We start from the raw sequence: 23,150 nt of genomic DNA, 5'->3' as shown, positions 1-23,150 counted from the left end.
TTTGTGGCTCGACGCGGCACAGATACAGCAAGCAGGTTAATCTGTGGAGGAGCTCATGGAACAGAGCCCTCAATTTTTATTACCCCGGGAGCCTGATGCAGGAGCATCTAGCTAAAGGGGATCATCATGACAGAGGTTCATTTGGTCTCTATGAGGACCGAGGAAAAAAATTCAAGTGAACATTTTAGTTTTCATTTTTATTTTAATTTCTTAGTGATGTAGCATTTAGGAAGGTAAAGGTCGATTTAAAAGAACTGTTGTAGTTAACTATTTTTTTATTATTATGTTAGCTTTTACAAATTACAAAGTAGGAAAAACAAACAATTATAGAAACTGAGAAAACCATCGAATGTAACTAACAACAGTTAAGAGAAAATTGTTTTTCAAAATCATTCAAAAGACAACAGAATGTATTGTAACAGGTTCAATTTTGGAAAAAAGAAAAAAAGTAATAGAAATCTCTGCAAACATAGAAGTTTACATTTGAATTCCCATAGTAGTCCATTCATAGTCCTTTAATCTATGTTACCTAATACAGTGAAAGAAAGTCTTTTTATTCTACAGAGCATATACATTTCTCTATCTACATGAATTTAACAGTCTTATAGATAGCCAAGCTTCTCAAGTGTCAAAGTAGGAGAAACTATAGAAGCCCGGATAGATATTGGAGCTCCAGATAAATCAAAGCAAATAGAGCGAAAGGAAGCCTTAACAACACACAATTCCAGACAGCGAAATAGAACGAAACAACCTAGGTAATTCTTGAGCAACAGAATCCTTTTCTTTTATTTACAAAGAAGAACGATATAGTCTCTGTCAATGCAAATTACAGCCCATAGAGAATTTAAATGCTGTCTAAGTTCAACAAAGTTCAAAACGGGAAAAAGGGTTGAGAAACCCTAAACTATAAACCTTATAGCCACAACCATAAGCTATGACAGAGCAAGACCAGAGGCCTACAACAACAGTGTGAAGAAGTAAAGGCAAAGATCTCTAAGCCTAAAACCTAACCAGGCCATCATTAAGCCAGCGACAACAAAATAAACTAAATAGACAGAGTTATCAAGGAGCGACCCTACCGAGTCTTGCCAGCACGCATAAGAGTCGGAAAACAGGTTCTCCAAAGACAATTCCACCTGCAAGAATTCACCCAAAACAGGGTGTGAGAACCACAACAAAATAGACTGAAGAAATGAAACAACAAAGAGCTCCAGGGTTCGAAACTTACCAAAGAGTAGACGGTGTTCCGAGGTCATAGCCATCGAAGGGTTCTCTGCTCACAAGGAGCAGTTGTGTCAGTTAATGGAGGAAAAAACAAGGGTTACTGATAGCTTAGAATAAGACCTTATCTTCCCATTGGTGGATAGAGCTGAAGCCACGAACCCTCAAGACCACAACCTGCAAACAAAACCAAATAACATAAACTGATAAATCTCAAGAGCAGATGAGTGGAAGAAATAGAGAAGAAGGCACTCATTAACAATTAGAAAAACGACTTGCAGAGAATGTATATAGAGGAGCTAAAAGCCTCCACAACGAGCACACTTTCCATGGATTGATAGATCTCAACCAACATGGATACAGAGAATTAAACAAGCCCAGAACAGTAGGCAGGCTTATCAATTGGCGAAACAGAGAACACAACCAGGCCAGGGCCGAACAATAACATCAGTAGCAGCAAAATCATACAGAGAAACTAGCACCGAAAAAAAACAGTGGAAACCTCGAGCCACCACAAAAATCGACAAACAAATGACCAAGTGAGTAGGGTTTGAGAGCGTTAACCAAGGAGGGAGGGTGTTTTACAAGGCAGGGACACATGTCCATCATCCATCGGTGCAAGTACAAACAATAAAAAAACCAAAACCAAAATATCTATGCAATCATTGTAATCACCAGTTGATTAAGAATTAATCACACAAGTAATCATTACTAAACTAATTAAATCAACCATCATCCATTTTATATAGTTGTTAAGGGTAAAGAGGGGGCTGGACCCATCATTTTTGTACTTCGATGATGGTCATGCAACTCATGGATGAGTAGATTAGCCATTTGTATATGGTTTCTACTTGATATATTTTTAATATATTATCCAAGATACGTTTTTTGTGAATCATTATGATGTGAAGAAGAATTAACAAGAATAATATAAATTTAATAAATAAAATGGGTTAAAGTTAAAAGTTAGGCAAAGGTTTTTCTTTTATGTTTCTGTGATCTTCATAATTGTATAGATCATCTTCCGGATTCATCACATTAGGTTTGTTTTGATCGACATTTCGAACCAGCAACTAAGGTTCATCTTTAGGATGTGAAAGATTAATGGAAAACTGATCTTATTATTTAGTTTAATAAATAGATGTAAGAGATGCATTGCTGACAGATATTAGAGATTATTAATTAATTAATTTATTATTGAACTATAATTTATTATGGTCATAGTTATTTTAATTTATATTTTATTATTTTGGTTATATTTTATTCTAATTGTATATTTCAATTATTTCATAGTTTTGAAATTTATATGATTCAGATATCTTATTATATATTTAATTTGAGGTTTGTTTAAAGTTTTTTTATTGATAATGTTAAATTATTGTTAATTATAAATTATAAATTTAAATTATGTTTTTATTATGGTCATAATTTATTTTAATTATAATGGATTAAACTATTTTTATTTGTTAATTATTGTTAATTTATTATTATAATTGATCATAATAAACAATTATTATGGTCATGATTGTTTTAATTTATATTTTATTGTTTTAATTATATTTCATTTTTACTTTATATTTTGTTTTTTCAATTCTTTCCTAGTTTTGAAATTTATATGGTTCAAATATTCTATTATATAGTTAATTTTGGGTTTGTTTAAAGTTTTCTATTGTTAATTTTAATTTCTAAATTCTTGTTAAATTATATTTTATTATGGTCATGATTTATTTTAATTATAAAGGATTAAACTATTTTTATTTGTTCTTAGTTAATTAGCGGAGAATTATAATTAGGGAGGGGTAAGATTGGATGATAGGATTGGAATCTAGTTTTCACTTATGGTCCATCCGTCGTCTCTATTGAGGTTATTAGGGTGCTTGCTAATTTCTATGGCTTCTCTAAATTTCCTTATAAAGTAGTTGTCACTTCTAGCTAAGATGTGGGTATCTTCTATACAAATTTGGTGCTCAGTTTTATTGGAATGTTCTATTAAATCTGATGATTTGGATCGATTATGTTTAATTTCAGCTTAGTGTTCCTGGATTCTTGTGTTAAAGGATCTCCCCGTCTCACCTACATAGGGCTTGCCACACGAGCAAGGAATTAAGTAGACACCATTATGACATTTTGGATCTATTTTGTCTTTAATCGGCTTAAAGCAGCTACGGATGGTGTTTAAAGGTTTGAAGGTGGTTAGAATCCTATTCTTTTTTAGGATGGGAGAGATTTTATCAGTAGTCCCTAGTATGTAAGGGAGGTTAACTTTTCCTATAATATTATCAAAACTTTTATTCTTATTAAATCGACTGTTAGCTTTATTTATGGCTTTAACAGCTTGATGCTTGTTGTATCCATTTCTTAGGAAAACTTCAATAAGGTGTTCTTTTTCTTTTTCTAGGTGTTCCTTGTCAGAGATTCTGAGGGCTCTGGTTGCTAATGTGTTAAGGACTCCTAGTTTGTGGGTTGGGTGATGATGTGAGGAGGCATGTAGATATTGTTCAGTGTGAGTCTTTTTTCTATATACCTAGTGAGATATGGACCCATCATCATTCAACACTTTATGCCAATATTTTCTAGCTTTAGCAATGTTTCCACTAGAAACAAATAGTGAGATTACAATATGAAATAATGGTGTTGTGAGTCATTAGGGAGCGTGTTTATCGATTCAAGAATATGTCATAGTGGATAGGTATTTTCTTCCTAATGTTTCTAGACATGAAATTGAGTCCTCACTGCCAACATTGGTATGTTAAATGAATCGTTTTCAATGTTGTGATTCCTTTTGCAGATCTATTCAAAAAGATATGGTTTTTATTTTACATAGGTTTGCACAAGATAAGATAAGACAATTTCATTAATGTCCTACATGTTTGTATAAGTTTACTTCCATATTTTTTATAAACATTTGTAGATTATCCTTGAAATTAATGGTCTGAAATGTTTTCGTAGATTACCTATACATGAAGCATTTTTTTTTATGCACTAGGTTTTATTTATCTCCCACTAAACAATTGAAGACTTTGGATAAATTTTAGCAATATTAACAACCTCATGATAGGACTAATCATAACAAGTTTTATTGCAAGACTTGTGGGAATTTTTTTTTGGGACAGTTATTTATTTAAAAAAAAATAGCTCGAAAGAATCACAAGAAAAGAATGTTACCCCCTTCCAAAATTTTCCATAGATATTTAGTAACAAGAGCTTGCATCTTTGGAAGAAGGTAAACAAAAGAAAGAATAACAAAATTCTATGTCTCTTGAATTACAACTGGAGGAGTAAGAAGGTTGTGGAAAGATACATTGGGATCACTATTAAAATATAATTCAAGTAAAAACATGCACACATAGATAAAGATTCAACATGTTCTATTGGAGACCAAATTATAAAATCATTTGTGTAAAAGAAGATCTCAAGGTGGTATTGACAAGTGCATCATGTATCTAATGGAAGTAATGAATGGAGTATACTTCCAAAGAGTTTTTGGCAAATGAATTAAGTACAACCCTATTTTTTTGAACATTGAAGCATAGAAACTCTAGCTTTTGAGATCCAGAATAGTAGAGTTCTTAACCAATAAAAACACAATTGAATATCAATACAAAGATGGAGTGCACATGTAAGATTGCAACCAAAACCTAAAACAAGTATAGTAAGGCATAAGAAAAGTTTCTTCAAAGTAAAGTTATAAATGAGAAAGAAATTAAGCATTAAGTTGGGAAACTAAAGGATAAATATGAGAAACACAAGGCAACGCAAAAGGTTAAACTAGAGGGGATTCCTAAAAGTGATTAAGTATGCCTATTCTCTAGATTACCATAAATTTTATGGACATGCACTCCTTCTAGAACAAACAACCCAATAAAAGATATTATAAAATGTAAAACATCTAATGGGCATGTTCCAATTAATGCCCGTGAATTGGGGGGATATCGACTATAGTCTCATGGTCTATTGCACGTCAAAAATAACTATTGGGATGATGAAATTCACATTAGTATTACCAATATCAAACATATAAAACTAAACATTATGATACATCTAACTTTAGAGATCCAACAACAACTCAAAATTTCAATACTGAAGCCCTAACAAACAAAATAGAAATCATTGATTTCACAATTTAAATGTTAAGAAGAACACTCATATAAGTATGCTTGCTGATAATTGCAATTTATTTATTTTTCACAAAACGATCCCATTTCTTGATTGTATTTCATCAAATACATAATCATAAATGAATTTTCCATAACACATTCTACTATTTATAGTGATAAATTTTTATTTCCCATGGATTAAACTACGTTCAAGAAAAATTCATTATCGTGAAAGCATAAATAGTCTAACATTTGTAGCTCTAGATTGACCAAGCATAGAGAGCGCAAATAACCAACAAATATTTGCTAAAAAAATAACCCATAAAATGTTGATTGAAAAATAAATGACAGGGCTTTCAACTATTCCAAATCACTTCTCTCTCTACAAACCCTAAAAATGGACACCTGAAATATGCCTAAATAAAACACAAAGAAATAAAAACATAGCATGGGTCACCTTTTCTACTCCCAGTAGGAGTTGGGGTTGCCATATTTGTCGTCGAAGAAATTCATTTTCAAAAGTTTTTTCTTGCTAAATCCGACTCAATAATTTATAAGATAGCCAGAATGAAGACTTGTGATGTTACTCCCTAAGCTAAAACCCTTTGCACATATATGTTAGCTTTATTATATGTAGATAAGTCCTCAATTTTAAAACCTTCAACAAAAATTGAATGGAGGAAGCTCCAACCTTTAGAGCTCGAGATCGATAAAAGATGGTGGAACTATAATAATTGTGATCAAGACGAGAAAGAAACAAAAGATCACATTTAACAACTTAAATCTTCTTCTTTTCCTTCTTCTGGATGTGCATGCTTGTCTCCCTATATATTCAATTTTTATCTCACATCTTTGTAGATTTATTTAGCATGTTGTTTATCGATATTTGTCACCTCCATGGTTGTACCATGGTTAGATTTTCCTTCAATCCAACTTGGGAAGAGGTTGGTCCTCATTAGGTTATCTTTAAGATGGAGATTTATTGATTCCCAACAAATAAATTTGGATGTAAATGTTTTATATATTCAAATTTCTTTCGTTGTTTTATATATTCAAATTTCTTTTGGTTTGGGGAGCTTTTTGAAAAATATGTGAAAGGAACACTTGGAAATGTCGTACATTCATTTGATATTTATTTATATTTATCAAGAGATAAGTGATAAAAACAATATACATGTAAAGGTAAAATATCAAATTTCATAAGAGGGGAAAAAGAAATACCTACATTTATTCATTCAAATTAAGGATGATAAGGATGGAGATCAATCTTGATCCCAAGGGATATTTGAAAATATGATTTGGGGAATTCCACAAACAACCAAATTGAGTTGTATATTATTTACAAATATTTTATATAATTGAAATTAGAATTATGATATTAATCATTATTCGAGACTCAAGTATTATCATCAACTTCATGATTTGAAAATTAATTGTTCTCAATATCAAATTAGCATCTATTATAGCTTAAAAGTAAATGGAAATCTCCAAACTCCAAAAGCTCTTGTTCTATCAGGTTCTTAGAGAGCATAATAACTAGTCTTACTCACTAGACAATGAAGCAACCGTGATTAAAATGGATGCTATTAAAAAAGGAGGTATGCAACATCAAGCAATATTGTGATCCTTAGTGTTTATTGGTTATGGTGACCCATTACATGCTAATCAAATGAAATATGCTAGGGAAACATTGTCACTCGATGCCAAGAGAGGGACTAAGATATGAAAGGGCATGCCCCTCCACTTCTCATGTGCACAAAACAACTCCTTGTCAACTTCTTCAACAATCCTATGCCATTTATCTAGAGAAGCATAATATAATGGATTAGATTTCAAGCTCCATTACTTTGATCATCCATTGATCCAATAAAGCAGTGTTTAATAAAGTATAACCTTTTAGCCAATCTATAACATCCTTTGAATCCCCTATCACATGTAAGTTTAAATTGTTGAAGTGACACAATTAAAATAACTAACGTAAATGACTAATTCATATTATTATATTACTTGTTAGGTAGTTGTAATTTTGTTCCTAGGATAAATTAGTCATTCACATTAGTCATTTTTAGTTGTATTACTTATTATTTAGTCATTTATTTTAACCCTCAACTAAATTAATCATTTATGTTAGTCAATTTTACTGGGGTAACTTAATATTGCTTATTTTTTTGTATTATTTCACTTGGAAAAGTTATGGTGACTAACGTTTTTAGTCACCTAGTTATTAATTTCTCATTTTCTACTAGTGTTTGCATTACTCTTGCACAACTTCACTACCTTTCGTTTTCATGGCTTGCGTACCTATACTTGCATTTTGTGGACCCAAATGTATGGGAGTCAACCATGAGTCGAGGAATGAGCCATAAAATCTAAATTTTAACTGCAATTGAACCATTTCAAAAATTAATCATGACCTTGCCCTTCGCCTTAGATTGTGGGACTAATTTTGGAATCCATATGATTGTGCCTGATGACTTGCTCCTTAGGGATTAATGGTCTTTGGAATTCTAGTTTAATTATGACATCATCATGCCACGTGATAGCTTATGAGAGGATTCACATGACACTATGGGATAGGCCACAATAACATTCAAACAAGTTGAGTAGATATATGTCATCCAATTCCCCATCTGGGTATCAGAGACATTTGATTAGAGTACACTTTCTCAAACTTTAGCATTGTTAAAGTTTGTGAACCTTTCACCATTTTTTACCATCAATCAAATCACTAACCCATTGAGCCACCCTTACAATGCACACTCTTTAATGAATTTGGTGATTTAGGTTTTTGCCCCATAGTTTGGGTCCTCTACTATTATTTTTTTTCAAATGGTCGTAACTCTAATCTGAGAGGTGATTTTCATAGTGTGATACCATTGGAAAGGTATTGACGAGGAATATGCAACCATAATATCCACAGTATTATTAAGACATCATAACTTCATAAAAAATTCAATAAATTAAAATATCTTTGATTTCATGTGATAGGAACACACAAGAGACAAGGTTTTCATACTGCTGCATAGATGACAATGTTGCTTCCTTAGGCATTCCCTTTGGCATCAATTACACTTGTTTTCATCAATGAAAAGAACTATGTGCAACAAAAATTAAAGCTCCCTCTATGGAATAAACATTACTAGTCAATTGATTTGTATGTGACACCATCAGATTGACTTGATATTGTCTTTGAAAGGTCTTTAATCAAAACTTGGATGGAAAGAAGGGAAAGTGTAAGAATTTTAGGCAGGTAAGCTAATTGGAGTGGTTGTGAACCTAAATTACATTATATCAAGGTGCATGTATGTAAGGAAGACATGACAAAATAAATAAAACAAAATTTAACAATTATCTATTGAAGTTTAGCACAATATTTTGAGGTTTGACATACAATTTTTGAAGCTTCCTATATCATCCTTTAAACTAGTATGAAATAATGTGAAATATAAAATGATGTTGAAATGCCCTAAACATAAACCATTTAGTTGCACTAGGAATTCATAGTTCATAATGTATAATATTTATTACATAAAATGTTGAGAAGTGTCCTAAGTCCTTCATTTTCTTTCGTCCTTCCTTTCAATAGTCCCTTCCTTTCATCCTTCCTTCTCCCATATCTCCTTTAGTTATTTTTCTTATCCACATCTTCTTATTTGCTTTCAATCCTTGATTCATAAGATTTTATCCGCTTTCAATCCTTGATTCATAAGATTTTATCCTTCATATCCTCGTATATAACATGATTTTGTTACTTAATAAAAACTTAAAGATTCATCTAGTTGAACAATATTTGAGCTTCTGTTTTTCTACTGCCCTTACGGGAAAAAGTGTACTTCCTGACCAATGACCAATAAAACTTCACATACTAACTACAATAAGGAATAACAAAAATTATACTGGAGTTTTAAAAGCTATCAGGCCAACATCATTCACCTCAAGCCTAAATTGGCTGAAAGAAACCATTAAAAAACACTTTACTTGTCAATGCAACCAAATGCATTCTATAGGAAAAACATTATATTATATTTAATAAATTTTTAAATTATGTTTTAATGATATAGAAAATTTTAAAAATATCTCGATCTTGATAATGAATTAGTTTCAAAACATTTAATCAAATCAAGGTCACCAATGCAACTTAGAACCCTGAACTCAGAAATAAAATAATATTTACTAATATCCATATAATTTATAAAATTTTATACAACTTTAAAGATAAAAGCTTAATTTTTTTATTGCTAAGAACAAGCGAAAGAAACCTTCCAAACAACCATACACACATTTACTAAATTAAAAGATCAAGGAAATTAATAATACAAAAAATATACTATAATGAAATGAAAAAATATACTGAAATAAAAATTATATTTATTTTATCCATCAAAAAATCAATATTTTGTAGTCCTCTTGGTGGCTTTTGTTGGAAATATTAATGCCAACCACCGCCTTAAATACACTGACAAACACCATGCTTGCCGAGTCAACCACTACACTGTTGCGATTTTGTTTGGGAGTAGTCTACCTAGGCGGTAGAATGGCCCGTTTTCCGTCACCGGCCGGAAAATCGTCCGACTCCGGCCACCGGCAATCCCTCCGCCCTCAGCCACCCTCCCTAGCTCCGCCACCCTCCTTCTCGGCCACCCTCCCCTGACAATCCTGACATTCCCTGACAAAAGATCCGATGGGGGCCGGCAATCCTGACATCGCGTCCGAGCTGGAGAGTTATTGCCATTGGAAATTCGAAATTACGATCCCGCGGGCTGCTCACTCACCTTCCTCCTCGACTCGGCGCCTCCCGCTCTGCAATTCCTAAACTCTGCAGCTCGCCACCAGGTACAATTCGGATGAACCTCCGACTCTGAAAACCCCACACCAGCTACATTACTGGTATTGTTATTGCTGATCGAAGACGGGTGAATCAGAAGAAGTAGCGGATTGAAATCTAATCGATTACAGAATGGAAGACGCGAGTGGAAGAAGGATATTAGTTGCAGTGGACGAAAGCGAAGAGAGCATGTATGCTTTAAAGTGGGCTGTTGATTATCTACATCTTGATTCCACCGACACTCTCATCTTGTGCCATTCCAAGCGCCTTCTCGGAGCTTATGAAGGGCTCGGAGGTCCTGGTATGTAAGGAATTGTTCTAATTATTTAGTTATTTTATGATTTTGTTTGTGAACAGAGTAATTCTTTTGTATTTCTAGCGTTACCTAGATTCTGCTTGTGCCGGTTTGCCCCTTTCTGCAATTTCACTTTCTTCTGTGGCTGTGGCGCGAGCAACTACTGGCTTTCAAAGTGCCTCGTTACTTAATGTAGCGAGGGTTTGGTTGATTTATTTAAGCACCTCTTGGCTGACGCTAGATTGATCAGAGAAAGAGGATCATAGCCAACCTGGTTCAATTCATTTAAATACTTGTTAAGGTTTATACCTTGACTATGATTCATCATAGGATTTTTATCTTATCCATGTTAAGGTGTTAGTTTCATTTTTTTGGTTGCTAATATGCCTGGTTGATAATACCACAAAGGAATCCCCTGGGATTTTGATCTCGTGCTTGCAGTGAATAGTTCCAAGCTCACCAACTAAACTATTTAGTAATATTAACTTCTAAACATTATATAATAAAAAATTTGTTAGTCAAACTCTAAGAGTGATAGAGGACCAATCTTCAAACAGGGAAAGTGTTACAGTGTTGTATTCAGTTAATTAACATTTCTACTCATTTTACTGGAAAGTGTTCTCTTCAATTAATTAACCTTTCTACTTATTTTACTGAAATTTATGTGATTATTGTATTCATTTTTAATATCTGTTCTAGTTTTCTACCTACATGAAAACTTTGATGTAACCAATTTCTGTAGTGTTTTCATTGTTGCGAACTTCTCAACCATGTTCTCAATCATGTTCCTGTTCCCATTCGTATAAACGGCTGCCATGGTGTCAATGAGAAAAACAATCAAATATTTCCTTATAAGAATAACCCCACCCTAAACCGGGTCAACTCCTGCAAATTCCTCTTTACAGACTCTACACTAAGCAGAGTTACGGTAACTTCATGGTGAATGTAATGTTAACTTGCCTCATTTATAAGGGTAAAAGAGTGGGTTTAGTTCTTATTAAGTTTTAGGTTTAAATTTGATGGGAAAGAATCGAAGATGTAAATTATTTTTGGGGTTAAACTATTTAGGAGTATCTATCCCAACTTTACTGGTAATGAAATCCTCTGATGATAACATCCTACTGTGAGTAAATAGTTCTTCATTCCATAGATAACTGACCTGAAACTAAACTCAAAATAATGAAGAAAAAAGGCAAGCAAAAACACTTTACTCATTTATTTAAATGCATTTGGAAGCTAGAAAATTGTCATCTAAGGCCAGGAATGATAAATAAATGCATCTGGAAGCTATAGAAAAATGTCATCTAAGGCCAGGAATGATAAATAAATGCATCTAGAAGCTACAGAAAATTGTCATCTAAGGCCAGGAATGATTCTTTTGGTTCTACAATTATATTCGTGTTGTTCTTATTATTTTATTCATTGTTTTGTGACTGTGATGAGAGCAGGCTTTGTACTTACACCGGAAGTTGTAATAGCTTTGGAGAAACATCAAGACCATGTTGCCGAGGCCGTCATGCAGAAGGCGAGGGATATCTGCAGTGGGACTCCGGTGCGTTTTCTGTACATTTTATATCAATTTAATGGGTTCTTAAGAAAAAAAACATAAAGGAGGGTATGCAATCATTGCAGTGAAAGATTAATTTGAAGAAAATACTATGGAAGAAAGCATCCAAGATTAAAGGTGTTCTGGTCATTGTGTTTTGCAGGCGAAAGTGGAGGAGAAGATTGTAAAAGGAGATGCGAGAGATGCACTCTGTGATGCAGTGAAGAAGGTGGGGGCAGATTTTCTCGTCATTGGCAGCCATGGTTATGGCACTTTCAAAAGGCATGCCTGCAAACACCATCAAGATATTATCAGCTACTGTTTGTTTGCAAAGCTAGGGGATCTTGGTGGTGCATGGTAGGGGATTTTGGGTGGAAAGTGTTCAATAAGATTTGATGTTTTTTACTGGGTTCAATTTCCATAAATGATAGGTTTCAAGTCATTTAAATTTTGAAGAAATTTGATTCTTTTCTAGATTAGTAAAAAATGACAAATTAGATTTCCTTGTGTAATTAGATTAGGAGAGTGCAATTCTTGTGTATGGATAGCTGTTTTTGTTTTTGATTTTTTACAAGTGGGGAGTTGTTTTTTAATATGTATGTTTTCTCCTTTTGTTCTTTATGTTTTCATGGTGGATCCTTGATGTTCTAATTATAAGGTGTTTTGGGAGCATGATTGCAGAGCATTTTTGGGAAGCGTCAGCGACTATTGTGCCCACCATGCAAAGTGTGCTGTAATGATCATAAAGAAGCCTCACAGCTGATCTGCAATTTATCTCCTGGAACACTCTGTTTGGCTCTGCTTTGGAGAGTATAAACCATCCAAGGCATTTTGATGGTCTCCCTATAAAGAATAAATCGGTTATCTCTTTTTCTTTCGTTATTTCAAGGCTTTGGACAGAGACCATAATTTCATTTTCGAATCCAATACCAGATTTTCTTCAAATAATAACAGGGTTTTGTAATTACACCTACATGCTTCGTTTTTCATTCAGTGTGACATTGGGCTGTTTGTATCATCGTCAGCTGCTAATGGGATTTTCTTCAGAATCCTTTATCCCTAACTCTTGTAATGGGATTTTCTTCAGAATCCTTTATCCCTAACTCTTGTAGTTGTCCAGGTCAGAAAAAATACATAAAATATTTTACTATATTATTTTCATTGATTTGGACGGTTTGTTGTGCTATTAATTAGTTTTGCAAAGGTGAATATTTTTTGTTGATACGTTCTGCTCTAATATGTGAGATTATTAATGTTTAACGTACTATTCTTATTATATGCTTTTGTATTAAATCTATTATATGAATAATGAAATCTTTAAACAAAAGAGATGTTTTCTGAGTATATAAATATATTAATTTGTGTTATTTTTTTTATTTTTATTTTTTTTAATTTGGATTGGTTTTCATTTTTAGAAAGGCTAATTTTTTTGGAAAATGGGTAATACCATAGAATAATCCAAAATCATTATGCACTCTGGTATACATTAAAAATTAATAGATTTTTTCTCTTTTGCACAAACTAAAATTTTTTTGGAAGATGGTTGATGTCGTATTAATAATTCAGAATCATTATGCAATTTCATATACATTCACAAGTTACGAATATATTTTTAATTTCGGTAAGTGACATGGTCTAAAGCATATGATTTTATACATGTAGCAATTTGGAACTGAACTTTCTTAACATTATTTGTTGTTTTACTTTGTACATTGTGAGTTTTTTGTTTTTGCAAAAGCTTAATTGGTGGAAGATGGTTAATGAGATATTAATAATTTAGAGTCTCTATATATTCTCATATACATTGCGACCAGTTTGAATTCATTTTAATTTTGTCATCTTATTTTAGTAAGATGATATGGTTGAAAGTTTGTGGTTTTATGCATATAACAATTTGGAGCTCAATTCTCCTACATTCTTTGTTGTTCTACTTCGTTGGATATGAAGTTTCTAAAAGGCATGAAATTTGAGATGCTATAGTTTTTTTTGTAGTTTTTCAAGTGGTTTGTGAAAATTTTAACTTTTGTAAAGGAATTCACAAAAGTGCAAGTTATTCTGATAAAGTCCAAGAATGACTTTCTTTGTATGAGAGGAAATGAGAGGGACGGAAGAAAGATTAGTGCGAGACAAAATAAGGCGTCCTGTAGACGATGCAAAGACAAAATTAACACAACGACATATATTGAAAAGTTTAAAAGTAGTTGGAAATTAGGAAGGACAGTGGCATTGAGACATTAAAGGTAGTTGAAGAGAAAATGAGTGTTCGATGTTAGAATTTCTAGAATTGAAACAAGAGTTGGGATATGAGGAATTAATGAAGTTTTTTTTTTTCGAAAGAAAAAAAACAGACATCCTTCATTAATTAGATTAAAGAGGAGTTACATAGTCTTGTTTCTATGAATTGTGAGCCCAATATCATCCTCCATTATAAAAATGTCCACGAATTGGAAAGGTGTGCCGAGGGCGATCAAGAATCAAAATGTCAAAAAATTATCAAGGAGTCGCTGAGAAGGTGAAATGGATGGACTAGCATGGTCCTGCGTGACATATCTTGAAGAAACAATGTCAAAAACATCAGCGAATGGAAATAAATCCAGCAATACAACAGAGTCGGCCTGAAAGCTAGATAAAGGAAAAAACCAAGCAAAAAGAAGGATGAAGTCAAAACCCAACCATCCACCAAATGTTTGAAGTGCATCAGCCTTGGGAGGAGAGAAAATCCCTTTATTAGTTTTATTGGTTTTATTGGAATTGACCAAATAATAGTGACAAGGAAGCACATTTGAACCAATCTCTTAGTGATGGAAGCATATTTGAACCAATCTCTTGTCAAAGGTTGGAAGCAAACAAAATACCCTCCATAGATATAGATCCAATAATCTTTCAAATTCATATGTTTTGTAAGATGGTGTTTTGATAAGACAATATATTAAGTTATGTATAAATCAAATGGCCTCTATTGCTAAAACCCTAAAATTAATTCTAGAATATAATAATTTTGTTGAAATCTTTAAGAACTTTATAATTTTCAGGGAATTTGTTTAAAAAATTATGTATTAATATATTAAATAGTTTGATTGCAACTCTCATATATATATATATATATATATATATATATATATATATATATATATATATTAAAAGTATTTTAATTTGTTTCAAAAGAGATTAATTAAATAAAATTAGATTCCCTTATTAAAAATGGAAAGCAAGGAAATATGAAAATAAAATGTAAATATAAAATAAGAGGAAATATGAACGTCATAATATGTAAAGTTATCTTGTGGTTAATTTTCTTGTCAAAATTAAAAATAACGAAAAATAAAATATAAATGCAAGAATGTGAAATTGGAGATATTTATTTGATGATGATGATGATGATAATGATGATGGTGGTGGTTAACGTCCACTGAGACCAAATTGGTCTATCGGACCTACAATTTAATTTTTACTTGTCTGGCTCCTCGTCTTTCTTGGTGAGATTGGTGTTGTAGCTTTCTTTTTTTTCTCTACGGTCTTCCAACTTCCTTTATCTTGCATCTCCTTCATCTCTTCTGGTTCTTGGAACATTGGTGTCTTAGCTTCGCGATCTATTGTGTTCGTTCTTTTGAAGATAGTCGGAGAAGAAGTTTGGTCTGGGAGATCTGCTTTGCTGTTAAATGAAGATTTATTTTCTGAGTTATTCGAATCCTCATAACTGTTGATTTGCTGGGGCGGGATTTCTTCTTGCTTGTCTTGAGAGTTGTTTATTTCTTCCCTGCTTTCTTGTGACTCAGAGTTTTCTCTAGAATATTCTTCTTTGATGACAGTGTAGTGTTCTTTTTGTGCTCCTTCCCACCATGTAGATCTGTGGTGGTTTTTTCTAGCAAAATTTTTCTCAGAGGCTTTTGGGCAATTTTTGGCTAGATGCCCTGTCTCAAAGCAGGATCGACATCTGAAGAGGACACTTTCATAATCAAGTTTCTGGTTCCACACATAGTCTTTACTTGTTAGGTTTATTTCAGCTGGGAATCCGGCGCTGAAGTCCATTTCCACACAGATGCGTGCATAGGTGGTTCTGGCATATTCCTCTGTTTCTGGGCACCTGTAGTAAAATTTCCCAATTGCATTTCCGATGGGTTTTAGTGAGGAGAGATTCCAGAGATGCAAGGGTAGGCTTGGCAATCTCACCCAAACTGGTGCTAAGGTTATCACTGCTGTAGAAGGATCGAATGATGGGTCCCATGGCTTCATGAATAGCCCTGAGTTTTCCCAAAACCAAGGGTCGGAATCTAGAATACATTGTCTGCTTTCAGGATTTTCAAAATCTACTATAAAGAAACCCCTAGCACAAGGGTAGATATTAATTTCATCAGAAATGACAGGCTTCCATACCTCTGAAATCCAATTGTGGAGTGCTATCAGCCGCGGCCAAAAACCATTGAACTGGCAAATTAGGGCACTTTCGGAAAACTTCAAAGCTTCATCGAGTGAGGCCTGGACCACTTGGATAGTGGGAGCTGGGGCTTCAGTGACGATATGGGCAGGAGATTGCCCTCCAGAGGCGGGTGAGCCACCAGTGATTTTTGCGAAGCTCGGAGCCATATTTTACTTGCCCGTAGAACCCAGCCTTAGAGAAGATAAGATTAGATCTAGATCTGGCCGCAGAAAATGAGCAGCCTAGATCTAGATCTAACCGTAAAAAATTAGATCTAAGTATATATATATATACTTATAGACGCCTGGAGACCTGGAGAAAGACGCAGAAACCTGGAGAAACACGCGGAGATCTGATTTAATAAGACCTGGAGAAAGACGCGGAGATCTGATTTAATAAGACCTGGAGAAAGACGCGGAGATCTGATTTAATAAGATCTCATTCAATAAGAGCCGTAGCCGCAGAGAGACCTCGAGACCTGGAGCCGCAGAGAGATGCCCGTAATAATTAACGCATGAGATCTATGAACCATATAAACTTCAGGTCTCCAAAGTTTATATATGAGCCGCAGCCGCAGAGACCTGGAGAAAGACACAGAGACCTGGAGAAAGACGCAGAGATCTGATTTAATTTAATAAGACCTGGAGAAAGACGCGGAGATCTGATTTAATAAGATCTCATTCAATAAGAGCCGCAGCCGCAGAGAGATGATCTAGATCTCGCGGGATGTAAAAATTAGATCTAAGTATATATATATATATATATATATATATATATATATATATATATATATATATACTTATAGACGCCTGGAGACCTGGAGAAACACGCAGAGACCTGGAGAAACACGCGGAGATCTGATTTAATAAGATCTCATTCAATAAGAGCCGCAGCCGCAGAGAGACCTGGAGACCTGGAGCCGCAGAGAGATGCCCGAAGAGACCTGGAGACTTAGTCCAGCATGGGTGGTCCAGGTCTCTGAGATTTAATATATGATACAATATAGTGATTAATTTTATGAAATTATATATATATAATGGAAAGGTAATTTGAAAATTCATTTTGTTACCCATTAATTATGTCTATAGGCATGTTTGTTTTGGAATAGGGCTTCCAAAATTTAAATTTAATTATCAATAATTATTCCATGGATGGTAGGGATTTATCTTCCACAAAATATTTTGAAATATTTTTAGTAGTAGTCACAAATAGGTTGATATTTTTCTCAAAAGTAGTCATGGCATGGAATTTGCTTGTGTTAATCTAGTTGCATGGATCATCTTCTGTGACAAATAAGGATTTCTTTTTTCTTTATGAATATGAAAACTGCACATTTGGTCATTATGTTATTCTTTATCTAAAAATTGCACGATTTTATTATTGGTGGGGAGATACATAATTGAAGAGTTTTCTATTGATGTTACAAAACCCATAATTGGGCTTGTCTTGTTTTTCTGACCTGGACAACTACAAGAGTTAGGGATAAAGGATTCTGAAGAAAATCCCATTAGCAGCTGACGATGATACAAACAGCCCAATGTCACACTGAATGAAAAACGAAGCATGTAGGTGTAATTACAAAACCCTGTTATTATTTGAAGAAAATCTGGTATTGGATTCGAAAATGAAATTATGGTTTCTGTCCAAAGCCTTGAAATAACGAAAGAAAAAGAGATAACCGATTTATTCTTTACAGGGAGACCATCAAAATGCCTTGGATGGTTTATACTCTCCAAAGCAGAGCCAAAACATAGTGTTCCAGGAGCTAAATTGCAAATCAGCTGTGAGGCTTCTTTATGATCATTACAACACACTTTGCATGGTGGGCACAATAGTCGCTGACGCTTCCCAAAAATGCTCTGCAATCACAACACCGTGCCTATTATAAAATCATGCTCCCAAAACACCTTATAATTAGAACATCAAGGATCCACCATGAAAACATAAAGAACAAAAGGAGAAAACATACATATTAAAAAACAGCTCCCCACTTGTAAAAAATCAAAAACAAAAACAGCTATCCATACACAAGAATTGCACTCTCCTAATCTAATTACACAAGGAAATCTAATTTGTCACTTTTTACTAATCTAGAAAAGAATCAAATTTCTTCAAAATTTAAATGACTTGAAACCTATCATTTATGGAAATTGAACCCAGTAAAAAACATCAACCTTGTTGAACACTTTCCACCCAAAATCCCCTACCATGCACCACCAAGATCCCCTAGCTTTGCAAACAAACAGTAGCTGATAATAACTTGATGGTGTTTGAAGACATGCCTTTTGAAAGTGCCATAACCATGGCTGCCAATGATGAGAAAATATACCCCCACCTTCTTCACTGCATCGCACAGTGCATCTCTCGCATCTCCTTTTACAATCTTCTCCTCCACTTTCGCCTGCAAAACACAATGACCAGAACACCTTTAACCTTGGATGCTTTCTTCCATAGTATTTTCTTCAAATTAATCTTTCACTGCAATGATTGCATACCCTCCTTTATGTTTTTTTTCTTAAGAACCCATTAAATTGATATAAAATGTACAGAAAACGCACCGGAGTCCCGCTGCAGATATCCCTCGCCTTCTGCATGATGGCCTCGGCAACATGGTCTTGATGTTTCTCCAAAGCTATTACAACTTCCGGTGTAAGTACAAAGCCTGCTCTCATCACAGTCACAAAACAATGAATAAAATAATAAGAACAACACGAATATAACTGTAGAACCAGAAGAATCATTCCTGGCCTTAGATGACAATTTTCTGTAGCTTCCAAATGCATTTATTTATCATTCCTGGCCTTAGATGACAATTTTCTAGCTTCCAGATGCATTTAAATAAATGAGTAAAGTGTTTTTGCTTGCCTTTTTTTTTCATTATTTTGAGTTTAGTTTCAGGTCAGTTATCTATGGAATGAAGAACTATTTACTCACAGTAGGATGTTATCATCAGAGGATTTCATTACCAGTAAAGTTGGGATAGATACTCCTAAATAGTTTAACCCCAAAAATAATTTACATCTTCGATTCTTTCCCATCAAATTTAAACCTAAAACTTAATAAGAACTAAACCCACTCTTTTACCCTTATAAATGAGGCAAGTTAACATTACATTCACCATGAAGTTACCGTAACTCTGCTTAGTGTAGAGTCTGTAAAGAGGAATTTGCAGGAGTTGACCCGGTTTAGGGTGGGGTTATTCTTATAAGGAAATATTTGATTGTTTTTCTCATTGACACCATGGTAGCCGTTTACACGAATGGGAATAGGAACACGATTGAGAACATGGTTGAGAAGTTCGCAACAATGAAAACACTACAGAAATTGGTTACATCAAAGTTTTCATGTAGGTAGAAAACTAGAACAGATATTAAAAATGAATACAATAATCACATAAATTTCAGTAAAATAAGTAGAAAGGTTAATTAATTGAAGAGAACACTTTCCAGTAAAATGAGTAGAAATGTTAATTAACTGAATACAACACTGTAACACTTTCCCTGTTTGAAGATTGGTCCTCTATCACTCTTAGAGTTTGACTAACAAATTTTTTATTATATAATGTTTAGAAGTTAATATTACTAAATAGTTTAGTTGGTGAGCTTGGAACTGTTCACTGCAAGCACGAGATCAAAATCCCAGGGGATTCCTTTGTGGTATTATCAGCCAGGCATATTAGCAACCAAAAAAATGAAACTAACACCTTAACATGGATAAGATAAAAATCCTATGATGAATCATAGTCAAGGTATAAACCCTAACAAGTATTTAAATGAATTGAACCAGGTTGGCTTTGATCCTCTTTCTCTGATCAATCTAGCGTCAGCCAAGAGGTGCTTAAATAAATCAACCAAACCCTCGCTACATTAAGCAACGAGGCACTTTGAAAGCCAGCAGTTGCCCGCGCCACAGCCACAGAAGAAAGTGAAATTGCAGAAAGGGGCAAACCGGCACAAGCAGAATCTAGGTAACGCTAGAAATACAAAAGAATTACTCTGTTCACAAACAAAATCATAAAATAACTAAATAATTAGAACAATTCCTTACATACCAGGACCTCCGAGCCCTTCATAAGCTCCGAGAAGGCGCTTGGAATGGCACAAGATGAGAGTGTCGGTGGAATCAAGATGTAGATAATCAACAGCCCACTTTAAAGCATACATGCTCTCTTCGCTTTCGTCCACTGCAACTAATATCCTTCTTCCACTCGCGTCTTCCATTCTGTAATCGATTAGATTTCAATCCGCTACTTCTTCTGATTCACCCATCTTCGATCAGCAATAACAATACCAGTAATGTAGCTGGTGTGGGGTTTTCAGAGTCGGAGGTTCATCCGAATTGTACCTAGGTGGCGAGCTGCAGAGTTTAGGAATTGTAGAGCGGGAGGCGCCGAGTCGAGGAGGAAGGTGAGTGAGCAGCCCGTGGGATCGTAATTTCGAATTTCCAATGGCAATAACTCTCCAGCTCGGACGCAATGTCAGGATTGCCGGCCCCCATCGGATATTTTGTCAGGGAATGTCAGGATTGTCAGGGGAGGGTGGCCGAGAAGGAGGGTGGCGAAGCTAGGGAGGGTGGCTGAGGGCGGAGGGATTGCCGGTGGCTGGAGCCGAACGATTTTCCGGCTGGTGACGGAAAACGGGCCATTCTACCGCCTAGGTAGACTACTCCTTTTGTTTGCAGGCGAAAGGATTGAAGTTAGAGCAAAAGTACAGCCCTGACCATTCCGCAACATAATAGAGGAGTTCAAGGACTTAATAAATTTTGGTAATAGATATAGGCAAACATTTACTCTGCGACTGTTGCCCACACTCCACAACACGTGCAAGTTCAGAAAATCATTTACTATGTAAAATCGCCCATGTTGCATATTAAATATTTTCTTTGTCATGTAATTAATGTCAAATTTGTATGTTAAGATAAATATGCAAGTAAAATTCACTTTTAATGTTAGGCATGTTTTTGAGGTAGTGAGGAGAAAATTGTGGAGGAAATATTGGTGGGAGTCTTTGAGGTAGTGAGGAGAAAATCATGGAGGAAATATTGGCGGGCGTGTGAAAACCATTTTACAGAGTTTTAAAGAAGTTTACTCTGCAACCCAGTAATGCTTTGTTGTGTTTTAATATTACACAAGTAAATTTCCACAACCTCTTTTATTTTACTCTGTTTTGCTGTGAGTGAACTCTGTATTTTAATTAAATCCCTGTGTGGTTGCTATATCCTCACCGCAACCTAAGATTTACCTTTCCACAATTGAAGTTGACCTTGCCTACTTTTCCACAACGGATTTCTAAGTTCCTTTGCCCTCGTAAATTATTTCTAACATGGTATCAGAGTGGGTTACATATTGTTAGTGTAAAAACAAGTGTTTTTACTAGCAATTGAAAATTGTTTTGAGGGCAGATTGTTTTCTCCTTTGGAGCGAATTTACCAGCAGGTAGAAAGTTTTATTTATATTCAGAAATGGAAACATCAAGCACAAGCTTGACTAATCCTCAGATACCTCAATTTAATGGCAAAAATTATGATTATTGGGTTATTACAATGAAGGCACTGTTATCGTCTGAAGACATTTGGGATTTGGTGGAGAATGGTTTTCCAGAACCAACAGATGCAGCAACATACAATGCCTTATCTCATGTAGAAAAATATTTGTTGAGGGACAATAGGAAGAAGGATTCAAAAGCTTTGTTCTATATTTTCAAAGCAGTGCATGAAAGTATTTTCCCAAGGGTTGCAGCAGCAACAAAGTCCAAGCAATCATGGGACACCCTCCAGACAACCTACCAAGGCATGGGAAAAGTCAAGACGACAAAACTACAAATGCTAAGGAGAGATTTTGAAACACTTTGTATGAAAGAGTCTGAGAATGTAGACTCGTTTTTTACACATGTAATTGGGTTGGTTACTCAAATAAGGTCTCATGGTGAGACACTTGAAGAAAGGAGAATAGTTGAGAAAGTTTTGAGAAGTTTTCCAGCAAGGTTTGATGCCATTGTTGTGGCCATAGAAGAGAAAAAGGATCTCTCACATTTCTCAGTGGATGAGCTTCATGCATGATTGCTTTCTCATGAACATAGATTGAATAGAGAAACAAGCTCCTCATTGGAGCATGCCTTCAAGACACAACTTTCCCTTGGTCAAGGTTGAGGCAGAGGAAGATCATATGCTAGAGGAAGAGGAAGAATCCTACACATAGGTGGAAGAAGAATCCCTTCAAGCTCAAGTTGAAGGGGCAACAATCAAAATCCAAGTCAAGGCCCAAGCCAAAATCAAGCACAAGGTCAGAAGTATGATAAATCTCAAGTTCAATGTCATTACTGTAAGAAGTATGGTCATTATGCAAATGAATGTGGAAAGAATCAATATGACACTAGTAACAAACCAAGTGTAAATTTCACAAAAGAAAATCATAACCATGATAACATGTTTTTAGCTTGTAATGTAGCACAGGAAAAACAAAGTGATATATGGTATCTAGATTTAGCGTGTAGCAACCACATGCCAGGGAACATAGAAATGTTTTCCAATCTAGATGAAAGTGTGAAATCTAAAGCAACATTAGGGACTAATAGCAAAGTCTCTGCCATGGGAAAAGGAAGAGTTAATATACTAAAAAATAAGGGGTAGAAGAAGTACATCTCAAATGTTTACTTTGTCCCCAGTCTGAAGCATAACCTCATAAGAATTGGACAACTCATGCAAAAGGGCTACAATGTCTTCTTCAAAAATTATGTGTGCATAATTTTGGA

The 23,150-nt window shown here is 34.5% G+C and overlaps 2 protein-coding genes and 1 long non-coding RNA gene across 3 annotated transcripts; 2 read left to right on the top strand and 1 right to left on the bottom strand.

Moving 5' to 3' along the window:
* Positions 1-10,165: 10,165 nt before the first annotated feature.
* Positions 10,166-12,047, top strand: LOC149256308 (uncharacterized). Its single transcript, XM_089455307.1, has 2 exons — positions 10,166-10,444; positions 11,887-12,047. Exons 1-2 carry the CDS (start codon positions 10,276-10,278, stop codon positions 12,045-12,047), a joined length of 330 nt encoding a protein of 109 aa, XP_089311433.1. The 5' UTR covers positions 10,166-10,275.
* A 99-nt stretch (positions 12,048-12,146) lies between these two features.
* On the top strand, positions 12,147-12,957 carry LOC149256307 (uncharacterized). Its single transcript, XR_016266457.1, has 2 exons — positions 12,147-12,266; positions 12,666-12,957. It is a non-coding gene; the product is annotated as an uncharacterized LOC149256307 (long non-coding RNA).
* Positions 12,958-18,604: 5,647 nt separating this feature from the next.
* LOC149256306 (universal stress protein PHOS34-like) lies at positions 18,605-20,661 on the bottom strand. The gene is made up of 3 exons (XM_089455306.1): positions 20,453-20,661; positions 18,960-19,063; positions 18,605-18,802 (listed from the first exon to the last, which is right to left on the bottom strand). Exons 1-3 carry the CDS (start codon positions 20,619-20,621, stop codon positions 18,605-18,607), a joined length of 471 nt encoding a protein of 156 aa, XP_089311432.1. The 5' UTR covers positions 20,622-20,661.
* Between the last annotated feature and the right edge of the window lie 2,489 nt (positions 20,662-23,150).

Source organism: Pinus tabuliformis, chromosome 7 (genome assembly GCF_031772625.1).
Source record: "Pinus tabuliformis cultivar Carrire ecotype Pingquan chromosome 7, CPIR1, whole genome shotgun sequence".
NCBI classification, from domain to species: domain Eukaryota; kingdom Viridiplantae; phylum Streptophyta; class Pinopsida; order Pinales; family Pinaceae; genus Pinus; species Pinus tabuliformis.
The sequence above is the reverse complement of the archived record's forward strand: the minus strand, read 5'-3'. Positions and strand labels throughout refer to the sequence as shown.

Coding starts and splice junctions, on each gene's coding strand:
- LOC149256308 (XM_089455307.1), top strand. CDS start 10,276: ATGGAAGACGCGAGTGGAAGAAGGATATTAGTTGCAGTGGACGAAAGC. Junction 10,445..11,886: donor TGAAGGGCTCGGAGGTCCTG/GTATGTAAGGAA, acceptor TGATGAGAGCAG/GCTTTGTACTTACACCGGAA.
- LOC149256306 (XM_089455306.1), bottom strand. CDS start 20,621: ATGGAAGACGCGAGTGGAAGAAGGATATTAGTTGCAGTGGACGAAAGC. Junction 19,064..20,452: donor TGAAGGGCTCGGAGGTCCTG/GTATGTAAGGAA, acceptor TGATGAGAGCAG/GCTTTGTACTTACACCGGAA. Junction 18,803..18,959: donor ATATCTGCAGCGGGACTCCG/GTGCGTTTTCTG, acceptor TGTGTTTTGCAG/GCGAAAGTGGAGGAGAAGAT.